Below are 19872 nucleotides of genomic sequence, written 5' to 3' on the forward strand. Positions count from 1 at the left end.
AAGCATCCTACAGTGTACAGCATGGCCCCCTGAAAAAGTAATTACCCAGCCCCAAATGTCACCAGTGCAGAGGCTCAAACCTCTTGGTTTAAAGGAATGAAGAGAGGAAATATGTATGAGCCAGACACTGTGCTGGGCATTTTTAAATGCGTATCTCAAGACCCTTTTGAGGTAAGTATTATTAACCCCAGTTTACAGTTAAGAAGGTGGTGGCTCAGACCCATAGAGCAGTGTGGCCAAACCCCCGTGATGAGACAAGAAGCTGTGGCTGCCCCAGGCTGCTGTGATGACAAAGCCCAGCGTTCCCGCAGTGTGGTGCTCAGGGGTGGGCTGGACCCTCCGTTAACCTCCTCACTTCCATCTCCTCTGGTCTCTTCCTGGTAGCCCTAAGAGATCTGCAGACAAGGGGAGCTGCGGGCTGGCAGGAGGGAATGTGAACTCTAGAGGCTCCCAGGAAATGAGTGGGCCCGTCAGCACTCAGAACTCCAGGACTGGTTGTGTCACCAGTGTCCTTTTGCATCACCCATCCCTCCGCCCTAAGCGCCCTCAAGTCTCTCCTCTCTCCAAAGAGCCCAGAGACATTCCCAGCCAGTTGCACCAGGACAGTGTCCTCTCCCCTCCCCCCGTCCTGTGCTGCGGGGACTGGGCACTCAGACAGCAGCCAGGGACGGGCGCCAGTCCCAGAGCAGCGCGCTAGGATCCACATCCCATGGGCAGGGTGGGCCTCAGACACCAAGCAAACTGCTTTAAAAACAAGTTTCGTAATCACCTCTGAGTGATTCTGGTTCCATTTTACCCTTTCATATAATGAGTGCTGACAGTTCCAGCAGCTGAAAATGGGTGTGTGTGTAAGATAGAGGGAGGAGGGAGAGGCAGATTAGAAGAAAGGGGGGAAGAGAATGAAGAAAGAAGCAGAGAAGGACATAGTATACTTAAAAGCTTAACATAAGACTCAGAAAACAGGTAACCTCATAATTAGCAAAGAACCCTAAGATTGGGGAACACTCGCAAATCAGGCGGGAAAACGTGAATGGTCTTCAAAATGACTCCAGATAACTGCAGCTAGGCCTCGGGGCAGGCAACACACCCTAGTAACTTCTCCGACTTGGCAAAGCAGAGTCCATTCTTGACCAGGCTGGGCACGGCCCACCTTCATCCCTGCGCCCCCCTCCCCGCTCCCAGCCCGCCCCAGCCCCGCAGAGGACACTCACAGTTCCAGAATCAGGATGACGTCCGTCTTGTTCTCGTACACCTCGTGCAGGGTGATGACGTTGGGGTGCTGGATCTCCTTCAGGATGCCGACCTCGCGCTCGATGTCCTCGCGGCTCACGCCCCGCCGGCTGGATTTCGTCCTCCTTTTCTTGATGAACTTGGCGGCATACTGCAGACCCGTGCTCTTCTCACGGCATTTCTTCACCACTGCAAACTGCCCGCTGAAGAGAGGGGACGGAAGAAGGACACGGGTCATTTACACATTCTTTTTGTTCATTAAAATACAAGATTTGAGCAAGGATGTGCCAAGCAGTGCGTGTGTGGGGGTTGGGGGGAGCGATGGAGTTGTGAGTAGAAAAGTCCAAATTGTGAGCAATTAACACAGTAAGTAGGGCTAGTTTTTATTCTATTTCTTTTATTAAGCCAGTTTCTTTGTGAACGAGGGATAAAAATTATTTTCCTGAATTATGCTTTGTTGAATCGGTAATGATGCCTCCGCTTCTGTGCTGGCCTCCTTCCCTCCCATTTCCGATTCAGGGACCGCAGGAAGGAGCTCCTGGATCAGACCTCACTCCCAACAAGCTCTTTTCCTTGTGTGTGTAGGAAAACAAGAGATGGAGACCAGGGAATTGGTAGGAAAATATATAGAGCTCTGACTCTGATGACATATTTCTAGCACCAACAGTTATCAACTGAAACACCCAGAACAAAAATAAGCTCTATGTGTTTTTCACACTTTGGGAATTGATGAGCCCTATGGACTAGACATCTGCTGGCTGCTTCTCCAGCATCACCACCCTCCTCTTCCTTTTCCAATACCTTTATCTAGGGATTGTTGTGGTTCTGGGAAGCTGCCTCCATCCACAACTATAGATACAGATCATGTGACCTGGGCTAGGCCAATCAGTGCACAATGTTCTCCTGGCTCCAGTGATAGGCCCAGGACCTAAATAAAGACCTTCCAGAGAATGTTTAGACAGAGACTTTTTCTGAGACTTTCTGATCCCTCAAAGCTGCTGGCAGACACCTCAGAACCATTTGAGGAGTCACTCTTGGATTAAAGCTAATCACATTGCAGAGATGGAGCCAGTAGAAGCAACAAGACTAGGTCTGTGGTAACACTGGGAGTGGCTAGATCAACCCTAGCCTGAAACCATCTGCCTGTGGAAATTTCACAACATAGGCCAATAAATTCTCTTTACTGCTAAAGCCAGTTTGATTTGTGTTTTCTATTTCTTACAGAGGAAAGCATCCTATCCATCCAGTGCCACAGCAAATAACCAGAGCCTCCTATGCATATATAAAAGAATATCTATATATATAAAAGCCTAAGCGACCATTACGACCGGTCGCTATGATGCACACCGACCATTAGGGGGCAGATGCTCAATGCAGGAGCTGCCCCCTGGTGGTCAGTGAGCTCCCATAGCCAACCTCCTGCGGCCAGCCAACCTCCTGCAGTCTCTCCCCGCTGCCGGCCAGCCCCTGTGCACGAATTCGTGCAGTGGGCCTCTAGTTATAAAACAACTTGACACACAATAAAAGGTGAAGACATAAGTGGTTGAGATCTTGAGAGGTAAGTAGGCTACCCTGAATGTAGGTGAAACAACAGAAAGATGCTTCCCGTAACGACCCTCACTTCTTCCCTAGCGCCCAAGGCAGGGTTGATCCCCCATCACAGGACCTGTACATTTCTTGGCACCAGCTGGAGAACTGCTATGCAGAGCATGATCACAGTTATTTTCAGCTAGTTTCCTTCCCCTCACATGAAGACAAAAAGGGGAGAGAAAATCAAATAACTGGTAATATTTTGATGCTAAAGAATGGATACTTAAAAATGTTACTCATTTCCTTGAGCAGCAGGAGGCCAGAGAAGAAAAAACACATAGTGAAGGATTATTTTTATGGCAGTATCAAATTTTTTGCATGACAGGTTATTAATGCCCTCTTTCCCCCTGCAGCAGGAGAGCAGAGAAGTTGAAGAATAAATCGCACCGGAATGCTAGCGCCGATTGTCTGTAAACTCCCGACCTTAAAGAGCCAGGGGATCTGTTACGACTTTATTACAACCATTTTCTAATTTCTCTGGGGAGTGAAGGACTGACCAGAGGGAAAAGGGGTGGGCTGCAGAGATGGGGTTTATGGAGAAAAGCAGGAACTCAGCCCCGCTCCTCACAGAGACAGTATCATGTCCCCACAGAGGGCTCTCAAGGGACCACAGGGCAGAGAGAAGGCAGAGTGTACTTCGAAGGGCAGCACCTCCAAACCACAAACATCTGTGCTTGGGGGCGGGGGTGGTGGTGGTGGTGGGTTGTGATGCCTTCCACAGGCTACAGGCACCAAGACTTGTCTCAGGGGCTGTAATGACTTGAGGCAGTCTGTGGTTTGAATCACCTTGCTTTAAAAAACAAAACAATGTGCCAAACAAAATAAAATCTGCAGGCAAACCACAAAGAATTTAAATACAAGCCTAAATTTAAAGACTATCTGAGTGTGTTTTTATCACCAAATGATCCATTGTTGACTGTTTCCCCCTTTTAACTCTATGAGATTCACACCATCCTCACTTCTTCGGTCAATGAGAAAGCCAGGCTTCAGAGAGATGCTTTAAAAACTGCTCTAAATCATTCAGCAAGTAAGTCTGCATAATTCAGAAATGACTCCAAATCCAAGTGTATTTGCTCCAAAGCTCTATTCCTTGAGCCAGGCTGCTTTGCTAGGCTTGTGTCCATTTTGTTTGAGATACAAGTCACCCACCTCTGAAGTTGCAGGACCTCATTCTAGGAAAGAGCTTTCTGGGGGGAAGGCAAGGAGAAGAGGCTAGTGGTTAAAACGTTTGGGCAATGTAGCCTTCTCCTTGCCACCGAAAATTCATCAAATGCTTGAACGGAACGAAGCCATGGCTTGAATATCCTTGTCGGTGCTCTGCAGTGAACGGTAAACCACATTTGTGTGTGTGCTTAGGAAGCACAACGTTAACAATTAGAAAGAACCACAGGTGAGTCTCAAGGTCAGATGGCAAGCAATTGAAGCATCTGTGTTTTTGGAGGTCTTATGTATTTCACAATGCATTAAAAATGAACCTGTCGGCCCTAGCTGATTTGGCTCAGTGGAGAGAGCATCAGCCTGCGGATTGAAGGGTCCCAGGTTCGATTCCAGTCAAGGGCACATGCCCAGGTTGCGGGCTCAATCCCTGGTGGGGGGTGTAAAGGAGGCAGCCGATCCATGATTCTCTCTCATCATTGATGTTTCTCTCTCTCTCTCTCCCTGTCTCCCTTCCTCTCTGAAATCAAAATATATTTTTAAAACAACAACAACAAACACTGGTCGAACTCTGTTTCATCCAGTCACATTTTATTTTCCAATTCATTTCTTTGTGGGAGTTTTGCTCTCACTTTGGGAAAGATGGGGTGGACAAGCGAAGTCAAAGGTGTTGCTTTCAGAATGCAGGAAGAGCAAGTTGTCTGGGAGCAACTATTTTTTCTGCCCGTGGGCTGGTGCCTAACCTGGGCTCTCACATTTTCACTGTGGACTTTGATCCAGACACCACATTAGAACAAGCTCCCACCCAGTAAGTGCAGATTGAAAAAAACCATACTAAAACAGCTTATAATTTTTAGGCGAATTTAAAGCATGCATCTACCCAGTACATATGACAGTTAAAAATTATTTATGGGAACTATGTGTTATTGCGAATTCCCTACATTAATGCTAGAAACAGATCTGGCTTAAATCAAAACAGCTGAGAAGTTTCAACTCTACCCTCCTTCCAAGTCTTTGGAATAAGGTTTCTAATTAACACAAAATAACTTTTACTTTTGAATTCACATATCAACCCCCCGGCACAATTATAGTGCTGGCTTATGAGCCAACTATTTTTCCTGAAGAGCTGTGTTGACAGAGTGGCAGCAGCTTGGATCCCGGTAGAAAACTGGACTCACAGGTCTTAAATAAGAGGCGAGGCGACAGAAATGATTTTTCAAGGATGAGTTAACATTGGGTAATAATTCACATTTACGGCAGAGGAAAGACCCTGAAGTTTATAGACTAATGGGAGAGACAAGCACGTAACGGCAGAATGTGGGAAGGGCCATAAAAAAGACGTAGGGAGGTCAGGAGACCCAGGCTGTGTCTTGAAGGCGGGATGTGACCTGGGAGATGAAGGTGTGTGTGGAGGGATGAGTTCTGAGAGGAGGCACGGGTGAGCCAGGGCAGGGAGCACAAAAGAGCCTGCCTAGCATTTCTGAGAGAAGAGGGAGTGGTGGGGGAAGATGAAGGGCAGCTCCACAAACAGGGTCCCGCCCAGAACGAAGCAAGGCCAACCCCAACTCTGTCAGTAACGTGGGAAAGCAGGGACTTCTGAGCCTGTTTCCCCATTCATGCAAGGGTGATGACAACGTGAAGTGAGACCCCCTCCGCCCCCCCACCCCCACCCCCCCCCAATCAGGAATAACAAAGCTATTTTCATTTCAGATGGAGGCCTAGTCGATTTCTCCCCTTTGGTCCCCAAAGGACCTTGTGACTTTGGCTGCTGAAGTGTTCGCCTGTGGGGAGGTGAGTCTGACAGCAGTTTGCAAAGATGGCCTTGGCCGTATCTTCCATCTCCCACGCTCCCTCTGCAGGGTGACCTTGCCTCTCCCAGCACCAGGTGGGCTCTCTGCTCCGCTGGAACCTGAGCCTTGCTTGACCAATAGAGAATGTGGCAGAAGCGCTTCTGGGGGTTCTGTCTGGAGTTCTCAGAACATGCATTTTTGGGAGCTCCCTCTTGCAGCCCCGCCACCGTGCTGGGAGAAGTCTAAGCTATTTGGAAAGGCCGCATGGACGTGCTTCCGTCAACAGCTCCTGCTGAGCTGCAAGCAGCTTTAGAAGGCCCGTCGGGCGACTGACCATCACGGATTTCTGGCCTAGCAAGTCTTCAGATGGCCCCTGTCCCAGCCAGCATCTTCGTGCAACCACACGGGACACCCTAGGTAAGAACACTCAGGCAGCCACAGAGCATGAGAAATGTTTGGAGCTACCAGGTTTGGGGGTGGTTTGTTACACAGCAATGGACGGGGGAACAGCCACGGAAATATCTGGGGTTTAACAGAGGACCCAGGAAGCTGTGTGGAGGAAGGCTTCCATACAGAGGGTGGGGGGCCAGTAGCTGACCAATGCCACAGACCGACCTAAGGGAAGAGCGTGGAAAGGGGTGGGAGCGCCCTGACCATCCTGAACACAGGTTCCCCCCAGGCTCACAAGCAAGCCCTCTCGTTACATCAGCGTGTGAGGGCTCACCTTTCAGGTTCTTCACTTCTCATCTTGGCAGCAGTCCCCCATCTTTCAAGGAAAGTGCTGCATCCGCTGGGAGGGACCTCTGTGCCAAGACCGAAACCACCAGCACCAAACCCCAAAGACTCCCTGAAATGTCTTAACAGGATTCTGGCTGAGCTGTGCTCATCTCCAGTTTACCTTTCACCTCCCCCTGCCTCCCCTCCCCCCAGGGAAACACACATAAACCAACCAGTCCGACAGGACCCAGCACACACACCGCTACCGAATCTGTATTCTGACTGCTCCGAATGCCAGTCACTTTCCCAGTGACACCATCTTAAGGGGCCCAGGTGAAGACCAAGTGCTTCGTCCTGGTTCATGGAAACCTCCCCTTCCATCCTAACCCACCGATGAAGAAGGCTGACCCCCTCCGGGAACTGGGTCCTCAGCACCGAGCTCAGTTCCCTCGGAGTGTCCCCCGGTGCAGCCCACATTAGGAACTGCTCTCTTCCTGGCCTCTGAGAAGCTATGCCTGACAGGAAGGCAAACCGCTTTTGACAAAAATGCCAAACTTGTGATTTATTATTATTATATTTTTAAACACTCCAATAATTATTTGAACAGCTACCAGGGCTCAGTCAAGGTGGCAAGGTCTAGAGAACCCAATGAGGAAAGCAGCAGGTTGCCAGGGCGCCGACAGGGAGAGGCAGAGTTTGCGGAGGGATAAACAGCAGCAGGTCACCCTGGGAACCGAGCAACACATGCGACTCAGGAGTGAGATGCTGGATGAGAAGTGCTGCCTAAGGGCGGGCAGGGAGGCTTGAGTAACACACCTGGTGGAGGAGGGCCAGCCCCAGAGGCGCACACCTTGGGGACAGCACCCTCCCCGGAGGTCAGGACCACACACAGAAGGCTGCCAAGCCGAGCAGGGCAAAACCCGGGGCCCAAGGCAAGAGCGTTCGAGGGTCTGAATTTCTGCACAAGTGCTGCTGCCAGGGGGTCAAAGAACCAAATACACCGAGTATTGGGGTGGCTGGAGCAGCCTCATTATAATGAAGGGCTTAGCAAAGCAGAGCCGGTGAGGACTCAGAAATAAGAAATCAGGACAGCAGTGAGCACCTTTGTTCAGTCCACCTGTCTCGATGAGACCGTAGCAGAGGCCGTCTGAGACCCATGTGGAGGGGCACGTCCATTAAAGACATGCTACTGAGAGAAAGGGGTTTCACGGCCAAGAAGTTTGGGGGAAACAGGGGAAACAGAGTCACAACAGGCCTCTGTATGAAGGACTCAGAAGACCCTGCTCCCTCCAAGAGGGAGTATAGCATTCAGTGTTTCAAGGGGTTTGGGACTATTCCCCCCACTATTTTTTTTTGGCACGGGGCATTTTGAAACCCAGTTTTCTTAGGAAAGTTCGCTTTGGTCCTCTCTCCCATTACATGGCTGGCTTCTGAGAGCTGGGACTCTCGACGCACTGATTCCTTTCCAATCTCAGCACAGAGCTGTGTTTGGAGGTTATTTCCTAACGCAAGACACCAGTCACAGTATTCTCCCTCAGGCCTGGTGGGGCTGAGCGCAGAGCTGGGGGTGCAGGTGCCCACGGGGTGCAGACCCTTTTGGGATGGTGGCCCATTAGAAGGGTGGGGACAACTAAGTCAGGCCACTCCTGGCCTCTGCCTTCTGCCTCCTGGTCGAGGGCTGAGTAGAGGAGACAGGAAAATGCACGATGGTCCCAGTCCTGCCAGAAGCCTGGTACCATTTGAGTCCAGCAGGGGATTCTGACGTCTTTTCTTCCAGAATCAAGTGTATTTGGTTATTTAAAGAGGCAGTGAGAGCAGGCAGAGCAGGTGTGGAGAGCGGGAGCTCCGAGGCAGAGCAGTGGTACTTGCTGGTGGATCTACAGGTGTTGCTGAGCCCTTGCTGCCACCTTGGACCATGCGACCCGCCCGGGAGGAGAGTGAGGAGGTGACGGGCAGGGGCCCAACCCTGTGGAGCCCTGAGCAAGGCCCGACTGGCCTCCCAGGCCCCTGACTGACACAAGCCCAGTGATAACGCTGCCAGCGTGTTCTGGGTGCAGCTCCTTTGGGTTCTGTCACTCGCTGCCATGCCTAATCCTGCCCGATTCAGATCTGGTCTGTGACTTCGGGATTTTACAACCGGCAGGAATTCACAAGACCCTGCCTTATCACAGAGCAGCGAGTGCTACATGAAGGGGGTGTGCACAGCGAGGGAGGGGGGCGGGTCCTACTCTAGAAGAGGCCTGAGATCACCTAACTCGGGGCCCGGGCCAGAACACAGGCTTGGTTTGGTGCTTGATAGCTGTTTGCTTTAAAAAATATATATATTTTATTGATGTTTTTTTACAGAGAGGAAGGGAGAGGGATAGAGAGTTAGAAACATCGATGAGAGAGAAACATCGATCAGCTGCCTCCTGCACACCTTCTACTGGGGATGTGCCCACAACCAAGGTACATGCCCTTGACCGGAATCGAACCTGGGACCCTTCAGTCCGCAGGCCGACGCTCTATCCACTGAGCCAAACCAGTCAGGGTTGTTTGCTTTTTTTTTAAAGCCGAAGAGAAAGGAAAGATGAAAACAAGCCTTAGAAAAGTGTCATCCGATACCGTCTACATGGGACCTCCAATGGACCAGACTATAAAACAAACAACAATACTCCAAATATTTTCTCCAAAATATACAAGTGCCCGTCGGAATCAGGATGACCCCGGGGGAGAATAAAATGACCTAATAGAGAAAGGGTGTCACACAGGGCTCAGCCCTCCCGTTTAATCAGTGGTAACAACATCAGGTGACTGGAGATCGAGGCTTCCTTCCCCAAGTCCATGTTTGAGCTGCAGGGGGGCCCTCCGGCTGCCCAGCTGAGTCTCAGGGGGCTCGGTCTTGTGCTTGATCATTCCGACTTCAGCGTGCTGTCCCTTGGGCCACTCCCATTATTTGATCATCCTGACTTTGTCATGTAATCCCCTTTCAGCTACTGGCTAAAGTTAACTGGGCCATAAGGCACGATCTGTATTCAAGTCAGCAAGCTGCTCTCAGGGGAAAAAAGTTGAAAAAGGGAGCAGGAGGTTCATGTAACTTCATGGCAAAAGAGAAGACAGACAAGGAGCTGAGGTGAAGTTCCTTATTCCATGGCCCCCCAAAAGAAAGATTCGTTCAAGAGGCTCAGATGGAAGCCAAAGGTAAAGAGAAAGGAACAGTGGGGCAGTCTGGTGGGCACAGGCTGGGACTGTGCAAATACTACATTGAGTTGTACAGATGAGAGGGAGCTTATAGGATCTGTGGGCAATCCTCCCCGATACGTCCTCTGCCCAGTCCTGGAGCATGACAGGCCCTGCATACAGAGGTACTAGTATTTTCATGTCTTCCCTCTCAGCTTCGGTGGAACTGCTGTTTGCCTGTGTGTTTTCATGGGCAGGTTTGGGACCCTCTGTCATGCTTTGTCATTGAAAGAATTAGCTCCAAAGAAGTCAGGTCTGTGTTGGTGAAGAGTTTGGACTTGAGTGACTTGAAAGAAATGCAAATGTGCTTGGTGCAGTGTGGCTTTTAGGGCAGCCCTATGACTGATGCTCATCGGAGATGCTGTAGGAGGGCCTGTCTGGCTCTGGAGACTGAATCCAATAGGGGGTGTAGCAGCTTCTTCCGGGTTTTCCTTCCCTGTGGTTGCAAGAGTCGCAGGCCCGGGTCTCAGCGAGGCAGCTAGTGGTTGTCTGGCTGTCTGCCCAGCCGAGAGGAATCCTTTCCACAGTGCTCTTGGCCAGCCCTTACCCATGATGTCTACAGATCTGTCACCTTGGCTAGGAACCAGGTGGGGACTCACCTCACAGAGGAAGTCTAAGGAGAGGAGAAAACAGGCAGAGGACTGAGGGGGGTCACTTCAGGCCAGGCAAGGCGAGGCTGGCAGGGAAATTCACTGCTGGAGTTACCTGAAGAGAGAGCCACGCAGATAAAACTGAAAGATGATAAGTTAGAGAGAAACCAGAGCTCCCGGGAAGTCTGAGTGTTCCCTCAGTGGAAGCAGAGCTCCCTGGAAGCCTGCCATGCGGGCTGACCTCACCCCTGTGATCAGACCGAGCGAACGTGAGGCTCCTGTCAGAGGCAGGGGAAGGCTGTAAATACCGCATCCAGGAGACCAAATACATGGATGACGCCACTTCTCCCAGGAAGTGAGACTTCTGAGGAACCGATGTCTCCAATCAGGTCATAGGTCAAACCCTCAAGAAATGAGAAGTAATTTGCGTGTATGAGGTATGAAAGTGATACCTCTTGAAGTTGGGATTGCAAACCCAACCACCTTTTCATGGGGCATCGCTTCCTGAGAAAATGTGTAACCTGAATTCAGGGAGATTTGGAGTGATCGTGCACAGGGGGTTTCAGGAGCTTTGTCTGGTGGAAACATAACTTTCTGGCAGGCGAGGGAGGAAGGCGTCGAGGGTGGGAGGGGGTGCTGGCCCCCATTCTGCTCGCAGGCTCCCACTTACTCATCAATAGTTTTGGGGGCTGAGGGTCTCGACACCCCTCTCCACACTGATGGCAACTTTGACTCTTAAAGTTTGAACTTTGAGTCACTTCTTAGAGATCATCACCCAATATATTAGCTTTTGGAAAATTGTTTACATCACACTTGTATACAGGATTCTTTTTGAAAATTAATACCACTATTCAGTCCCAAAAGTCCAACATTGCACTCAGTAACACGTTAGAATTAATATGTTTGACTCAATCACCTTATGAGTCACCTTAATTTATAAGTTGATTACCTATCTATTTATTTTTTTATTGTTTTTTTGTTTTGTTTTGTTTTGTTTTTACAGAGAGGAAGGGATAGGCATAGAGAGTTAGAAGCATCGATGAGAGAGAAACATCGATCAGCTGCCTCCTGCACACTCCCCACTGGGTATGTGTCCGCAACCAAGGTACATACCCTTGACTGGAATCGAACCTGGGACCCCTGAGTCCGCAGGCTGATGCTCTATCCACTGAGCCAAACCGGTTAGGGCTATTTAAATTGTTTCCACTGACCCTTCTGGACATGGAAAAGCAGTTATTCCAGGACTTAAAATATCACACAAGATGTCTCATCATTTGCTTCAAGAACATCTTGGTCCAGGGCAGTCCCTTATGCATTTATTTCTCTCAAACATTGACTGGGCTCCAGCTCTGTGCTGGGCCCCAACTGGTCCCTAGGAGCTGCTCACCTGCCTTGGAAGCTTGTCAAGGGGACAATCAGTGTATTTGATCTCCTACATTCACTTTTAAAGCTAAGGTATATGGCAGTCCTCATGTAGGCTATCTACGCTTCCGTGTCTGGGAATTCTCCCAGTCTCCTTGGGGCCAAGTGCTTTGCATAAGCAGTTGCCTAAGGCCATAACTTCAGGCAGCTAGGTAAATTCCCTAATTGGAGCACAACTTAAATATTTCTTAAATAAAAATTTCTCATAGTCATTAAGCAATTTATAACGGGCCCTTGAAAGGCCAATGAAATGTGCAAGCTCCAAGAAGGTCAGATTTCTAACGAATGAAAAATTGGAAGGCAAAACGCTTATGATCTTATATAAACACAACAAAATAACACAAATTATTCAAAAAACCTAAATGAACTAAGATTTAGAAATGGGAAACAAAAACCATAACCCAAACTTAAGTTCACTTCTGAGCAAGAAGATGGGTAGAAAAGGACTAAAAAATGGCTGGTCAGAGTCAATGGTGTAGAAAACAAAACTAACACTCTTTAGCTTCCATTTTTGTGTGTGTACGAGTATGTGTAAGGCCGACAGTGATCTTCAGTTAGGGGAAAGTTGGGAAAATCCTGTTAAGGTGGAGATGAAGCTAGAGTTTAGAAAAGAGAACATAAAAGATTCCCTGGCCTAGGCATTTAAAAGAAATCCATATCTTCAGGTCTAAGAAAGTTACACTTCAGTGTGGCAGAAGCAACTTAGAACCATTGCTGATCATCTTGGACAAATGTTAAGAAGTGATGCTGTATTGATGTTGAAAAGAAGACCTAACTGGATCCCTCTGTAAGACCAATTAGCTTGTTATTAGTGGCCAGCAAAAACTGAGAATCAATTACTGATCAGATGAGTTAAAAACAGCAGGTGGATCAATAGGCTGCACAAGCAGCAAACACGCTCCCCTGCCCTTGCCTGGATTCTGAGACAAGCAGAAATGGGAAATTATACAGACGAGAAAGGAATGTTTTCATTTCAGCAAGGCCTGTGACATGATTTTTCATGATATTTTTGTAGGTGAAGTGGTGACTCACCATGTGGTGGATTTGGCAGGCCACAAGGCTCTGGAGTTTAGCACTGTCCTAGACAAGACATTCTTCAGTACATCAGAGGAAAGCATACTTTACCACATTTTAAAATAACTGGTCTAAAAGGAATGGCTGAATTTACTGACAGAACCCAGAATCTAAATTATCCCACAGGCTCAATAATAAAATTCATAAGAGAGCCCGACTGGCATAACTCAGTGGTTGAGTGTCGACCTACGAACCAGGAGGTCATAGGTTTAATTCCTGGTCAGGGTACACGCCCAGGTTGCAGGCTCGATCCCCAGTGTGGGACGTGCAGGAGGCAGCCGATCAATGATTCTCTCTCATCATTGATGTTTCTATCTCTCTCTCCCTCTCCCTTCTCTCGGAAATCAATAAAAATGTATTTTAAAAAAATTTCATAAGAGAAATGCCTATAGTTAGGTCCAAAGAAGTTAATCTTTGGACCTAACTATAGGCAATTCATATAGAAAGTATCTGATGGTTCTAGCTGATTACAAAGGACACAAGCAACCGCACTGTCACCCCAGTGCTCAGGAAGAGCTGGGCCCTGTGCTGGGCACTTGCACTTGTGAGGAAAGATGCTGACAGTGTAGGTGGCAGTCAGCGGGAGGACAGGGCAGTAAGAAGGTTTTGCCTCTGGTGATGACAACTGTTGCTACCTGAAGGGTTGTCAAGAGGCCATCAGCCAGGAATGAGGGGGAGGTTGTACAATGGTCACTTGGGTTCCTCCCAACCTTAAGACACTTTGCTTCTAGGGACTGCAGAAACCCAGGAGAACACATTGCAGAAATAAGGAGAACATATTGTTGAGTATGTGCAGTTGAAATCCTTCAACAGAATTTCTTTCTTATGTATTTTCTGAATTTCTGTTATACTAATGATCGTCCCCAATTGAAACTCAAAATAAAATCCATATTGCCCTCAACATTTTCTAAACTCTATTTGGAAATGCAGGTAAAATTAACTTTAATAATATATTTTATTTATCCCAACATATTAAAATATTATAATTTCAACATGTCAAGAATTAAAAATTGTGACATATATTACCTTTTGTGTGTATGTGTGCTTGAATCCTAGCATGTGCCTTACTCCCACAGCACACCTCAGTTTAGACTAGCCGCATTTTAAGTACTCTAGCTAATATTAGAGCTTTAATATAAAACTGGGGCATATCTTGATTATTTTGTTTATAGAAGAAAAGTGGAAAGGATACTCATAAAGTCACTGGGAGGTCAACCATGGCTAACTGAGCACATTAATCACTGGAAGATAAAAGATATTGCAGCTGACCTTATTAGAAGACTAATAGAGACCACGATTTCTCTTGGAAACCATTCTACTAGTAAATATTTTGGACATTTCTCTTAAAAATATGTGAACACATTTTCACCTCTTCAGTTATGTGCATTAAGGTGGTTTTCTTTTTAAACATACCCTGCTATTTGGACTATGGAAGTCAGTTGGACAACCAACATGTTCTAACAAACATTTATATTCTTGAAGTAATTTACCAAGTCTTGAATCAGCCTTTCTCTAGCAAATTCCTATTGGTATAACTACTGCTTCATGCAGATGAGCTGATGGCTCCAAAAAGGCAAACATCAAGATTTCTATGCAAAAAAAAAAAAAAAAAAGAAAAAAGAAAAGGAAAAAAAAGATAAAGAAAAAAAGATTTCTATGCAGCATATACTACATGAGGCTACAAAAACGTAACCGGCCCAGTGAGAAATACAGAAGTTATGATTCAGCTCATTTTAAAAGTTTGATCCTATCTGGTAAGTTGATTTTTTAATATAATGTTATTTATTTCATAGTTACCCCCTCCCTCCTGCCAAGGACTAGAGGACAGAAAGGAGGATAGTGACAGATAGTGAAAAAGTGGAGGATGGACTAGAAGTTTCCAATGAGGCCAAAGAGCAGTGATGGCGGCAGGGGTGGGGAGGAGGAGCCGTGAGAACGGCTGCCTGGACATGGAGATCTGGGTCGAGTTTCTGGTGATGCTGTGGAGCAGAGGAAAAGGTTACTGGAAATGAGGAGGTAATGGTTACATCATTCTCAAGGAGGTTAACGAGGCTGACAGGATGGCAGGGGAGCGGAAGGTTTCCACTGTTCACAGGCATCTGCCCTCTCTCTGCACCATAAACCCAGGGCTCATTCGTTTCTTCTTCCCTTGTGAGAGATGCTCACACTGATATCCATTATTTGCCCCAGCTCATGATAATCACAGGAATTAGCAAGCCGGTCATGAGGGAGCATAGGACTGCCACAGGCATTTTCACAGAGTGCTCAGTGCTCCTGCCAAACTGTCAGTTTAACGTGTGAAACAACTGGGGTCTCTCCCTGAACTCCAAGTAATTGCTTCATTCATTCATTCATTCATCCACTCACTCACTCACTCACTCAATGAACATTCCTTGAGGATTGTCTATATGTCAGACATGGCATAATGGTTTCCTCCCCAAAAGGGGAATCTGTAACAATGACATGCTATTCTTCCCTCTCCCTGCTGAGACAATCTATGAGTCTTTCTCCCTCTTTACCATGCCTTGGCTTCCTTCCTTCTCCCTATAAAAAACAGAAAGATAAACATCTTGCCCCTATAGAAGTGGCCAGCTGTGTCCGCTACTGACCTAGAGAAAGAAGGTGCCAGATCAGTTACTTCTTGACAGAACATGAACATACTACGCTGCTGCAGATTCCGATCATCAATATCACAGGGTCCTTCATGGCTCAGAGATCCCATTAGAAGTGGGGGCAGTTGGTAAAGTGTGACTGCAGCAGGGAGAAAAGCTTCATGGTCACCGGGAACCAACTGAAATGGGTATCAGTTTCAATGAACTTGCTAGCCACTTCCTGACCACATTTTCTAGGACCTGTCCATCTATGGAAGCGCAGTGAAGACCGTCACGGAATGTCAAGCATCCCTGGGCCCCCAAAGGCTAGTCAGTGATGGCAAACCTATGACAATCGTGTCAGAGGTGACACGCGAACTCATTTTTTGGGTTGATTTTTCTTTGTTAAATGGCATTTAAATATATAAAATAAATATCAAAAATATAAATCTTTGTTTTACTATGGTTGCAAATATCAAAAAATTTCTATATGTGACACGGCACCAGAGTTAAGTTAGGGTTTTTCAAAATGCTGACACGCCGAGCTCAAAAGGTTCGCCATCACTGGGCTAGATGCTACAGCCGCAGAGATTCTAATGACTGCTGTCTCTCTACTGGCCTTTTCCTGACACCTTTTAACTCCTTTCACCTGCTATGGACTGAATGCATGTGCCCGTCCCATCCAATTCATATGATGAAGTCCCAGCCCCCACTGTGATGGTACTTGGGGGTGGGGCCTTTCGGAGGTGATTACAGTTAGATGAGGTCATGAGAGTAGCCTCATGATGGGATTAATGCTCTTAGCAGAAGAGACACCAGAGAGCTTGCTCCCTCTGGCATCTGAGGACACAGTGAAAAGGCAGCCGTCTGCAAGCCAGAAAGAGCTCTCACAGATCCCAACCTCCAGCCTCCAGAACTGTGAGGAAATTAATTTCAGTTTAATTAAGCTGGTTGAAACCACTCAGTCTGTGATAGGACTAATACACACCTCCAAGTTCCCTTTGCTTTAAAATCATTTGGTACAATCAGAAAAGCTGCCAAGATTCTAGCAATTCTTTCAATATTACATTATGTCCACTCACTTCAGATCTCACTAGATATGCCAGCTGGTTAAGAAAGGATCTGGAGGAGAAGGACGGACCTGGTACGGGACCAGATTCCAGCAGAGCGCAAAACCCATCTTTGTTGAAAACATAAAGTTGATTCTTTTACATAGTCTAGCTTTGAAGGCCTTCCATGTTGTTCTCTTTTATGGTTTAGTTCTATTCTTATAGAGTACCAAACTCTATGTGAGGCCCTGTTCAAATTTCTTATCACATTAAGCCCAAGAGTTTCAAATGAAAGAAAATGAGAGGGAATGAATGTGTAACAACATATGGCCTCCGGTGCATGATCTACTCCAGGGTGAAGGGCGTGATGAATTAATGGCTGGTTTGTTCCCTCAATGCAGACCCTCCCTCCCCACCAGGTGACGTTCCTCCAAGTTTCCCAGCCGGCTCAGCCAGGCAGGTTTCCAGGCTGGCTCTGTTCTGTGGGCTGGTCATGTGAGCACATTGCTTTTGTCCCCAACGGCTATGTTCCATGCAGCCAAACGGGAAGTGGGGCGGTTAGGGGAGGGGATCAATTCTAGTTCACAACCCAACCTGGCCCCAAAAGCACACGGGGCAGGTGGATCTCAAAACCGAAACAGGCTTAAATGCCTCCGAAAACTCAGGCCCTGGCATCAGCCTTCTCTGTTATTGGTAACTGGGATTTTATCTGATAACTACGCACTTTGATTTCAGGATATTGTTGGTAGTAAAATTAACTAAGTTTTTCAGAGTCACAGCTGGTTCCATCCTTGGGGCTGGTGCTCAGGCGAACCTGAGTCTACCTGCCTCCAGGCAGGAGAGCCCTGGCACGCAGCCAGGACATCCCACCCGCCAGGCCCCACTCACTGCTCTTCCCAGCTGCTCCCCTCGGACAGAAAAATGAAAACAAAAGCACAATAAAAATGTGCAATTTGAACGATACCATCAGTTTCCAAGGAATAATAAATACATCTGTGCATCTCCAAAAGCTATTTGTTTTTGGACGCTGGTCTGACCAGCAGAGAAAAACAGCCAGCATCACAGTTTAAGACAATGAGTTTGAAAGCGGTTATGGAGACTGAGAGCAGGTGGAGGGAAACCATTCGGATAAGTTACCTGATTTCATCTCTCTGAGCTGCGTGTTTGCTCTGCGCTGACTCTGCAGTTGGGGGTGAGGGGGATGGGTACAGTGGTCCCACAGAGGTCTGCGTCATCAGCATTTTATAGAAAAGTCTACACCGAGTTGAATAAAGGCCACATACCAAAATAGCGACCAAGTGTTGGTATTAAATGTCCTCACGTGCAGTCAGAACCACACTCTGAGCACGGCTTCTCCTTAAAATTTTAGAAAACCTCTTTCTATGTTTAACATCCAGTCGTACGTGGGGGATCAACATATGGGCTACCTTTACAGGGGCCCTCTAACCACTGCCGGAAGACCACAGGGACAGAAACGAAGGAAGTCTGAGGGCAGGTGGTGAGGTCCAGCAGAGCAGGAGCAGGGATCACCTGTGTCGCCACTCCTATGCTAGCCTTGTATACAGAAAGTGCTCAATAATATCCAATAAACGAAACTTTGGAGCAAGAGATTCTTCCAAAGATACAAGAATGAAGGATAGAATTCATTCCTGTGTAATCTGCTGTGGAGATTGTATTTTTCCAAACCCAAACTAGGACCTGTGGTCTAAAAAGTAAAATTATACAAAATATCTGACATCGTTTCTGCATCGCAAGACCAGGAACACGAGCCCCTTGTACTGCCATCTCTGCAAAGTCCCTTATACCATACCTAACCACGACCACAGACCTCTTTATTTACTTTTTTTTTTTTTTTTTAATTAGGAACTAAAGGAATTGCCTGGAAGAAGTTCTGGGCAGTTCCATCTATAACCATGATGTTCTGTCACCCACAGTTAAAGGTTTTCTCTGCCTGCCTCTTCAGTCCCTTATTGACATGCTGTATGCACTGTCTCTGAATAGATAAGGCCTTATTATTGCTAATTTTCTATTTGCTTCTTATAACAAAAAACATTCTGTATATACTAATGCGTCCACACCACAGAGCCTCGTGATCAGCATACACTCAGGTGTTGTACATTATTTCTGTGCTTTAGAAAGCCATGGGCCACACACAAGTGGTTGCCTAGTAGTAGGCATTCCATAAATATTTACTGGAAGGAAGGAAGGAAGGAAGGAAGGATGGATGGATGGATGCATGGGTAGATGGATGGGTGGGTGGATGGATGGGAACGAACACATCCAGCAGCCTCTGAGATAAAGGTAAGACCACCAGTTCTTTCCTGCAACATAAGTATTCAATGTCCATAAGCTGGAAAAGAGGGCTCACTTTGTAAACAAACAGAAGAGAGTGTGTAAATGTCTGGCCTTGACCCTGAGCTGTCCCTCTGCCTTGTCCTTCCTGAGCGTCTCAACTCCCCAAATAATGTCAAGTCATTGGAATTCATCAACAGCAGAGCCTCTGCTGTTTTTCTTCACACCCTGAGGCTCTGAACTTGAATTCAAGCAGACAGGTAGATGCTTACGCCTCCAAAAGTGGAGCACCTAGGACACAGGGGTGCCCAAGGACAGTGGTGACCCTCTGTTAGCCACTGTGATAAGCTGAGGTGGCTGTGGAATGTGGAATGTGGACAATGGGAATGTTCTTAACTGCTTCCTTTACTAAGTAAGGCACCTTCCGTTTGAAAGGAGTCTACAACTGCATCAATCAAATATCATTTGCCAAGGAAGGCCAAGAAAATGGACTCTCTGATTATTTCAGTTGGGAGCCCTAAAAGACTTCCCTGCATGATACACTGAAGTGCACTTGAACTTGTGTGCCCACGTGCATGCGTGTGTGTGTGTGTGTGTGTGTGCGTGTGTGTGTGTGTTGGGCAGGGGTACAGTATCACTTCTGTACTAGATGACGTATACCTCGGTGATCCAGAATAATTTACCTTTGACTGTAATGCTATGTCTGCCTTTTGCAGCAAGATTCCAGAGCATTTACTAAGGGTCTCTTGAGGGTGTTGTGCTAAGTGTCTTCTTGGTAAGCGCTGGTAGGCATGGCATGAATGGGTTAAAGGCACAAAAGGCATTAAAGATGAAGCCCAGAGACAATGAAGACAGAGCTACAGAGAGCAGAGCTGAGAATTCCAGAAGGTCTCAAATCCCCAGATAAGATGAAAATCCCCCAACCAGAGCTGTCAGACATGAAAAGGTAAACATGATTCCAAAGGTGAATGAAAGGAAGATAAACCCACATGGGTTTAGAAACCTGTGACCACCTTCACGGAGAGCTGCTAGAGAACAAGGCCATGACCACTTGGCTCAGCAAAATGACACATTTTGTTTGTATGTTTGTTTGTTTTGTAAGATAATAACCAATGTTAGCAAAAGTACAGGGAAGCAGGCAGCTCTGAAAGTG

General features: G+C 47.2%; 1 protein-coding gene across 3 annotated transcripts in view; it reads right to left on the reverse strand.

Annotated features, from left to right (window-relative positions):
- The window catches only part of DAPK1 (death associated protein kinase 1), a 159674-nt gene that overhangs the window by 71922 nt on the left and 67880 nt on the right, over positions 1-19872 (reverse strand). For all 3 annotated transcript variants that reach the window (XM_070431394.1, XM_070431392.1, XM_070431393.1), the window contains exon 3: positions 1212-1433. In XM_070431394.1, the coding sequence (XP_070287495.1) occupies positions 1212-1433 (222 nt within the window). The remainder of the gene's footprint in view (positions 1-1211; positions 1434-19872) is intronic.

Source organism: Myotis yumanensis, unplaced genomic scaffold, assembly GCF_028538775.1.
Source record: "Myotis yumanensis isolate MYYU_CA2020_CCGP unplaced genomic scaffold, mMyoYum1.0.hap1 SCAF_12, whole genome shotgun sequence".
Classification (NCBI taxonomy): Eukaryota; Metazoa; Chordata; class Mammalia; order Chiroptera; family Vespertilionidae; genus Myotis; species Myotis yumanensis.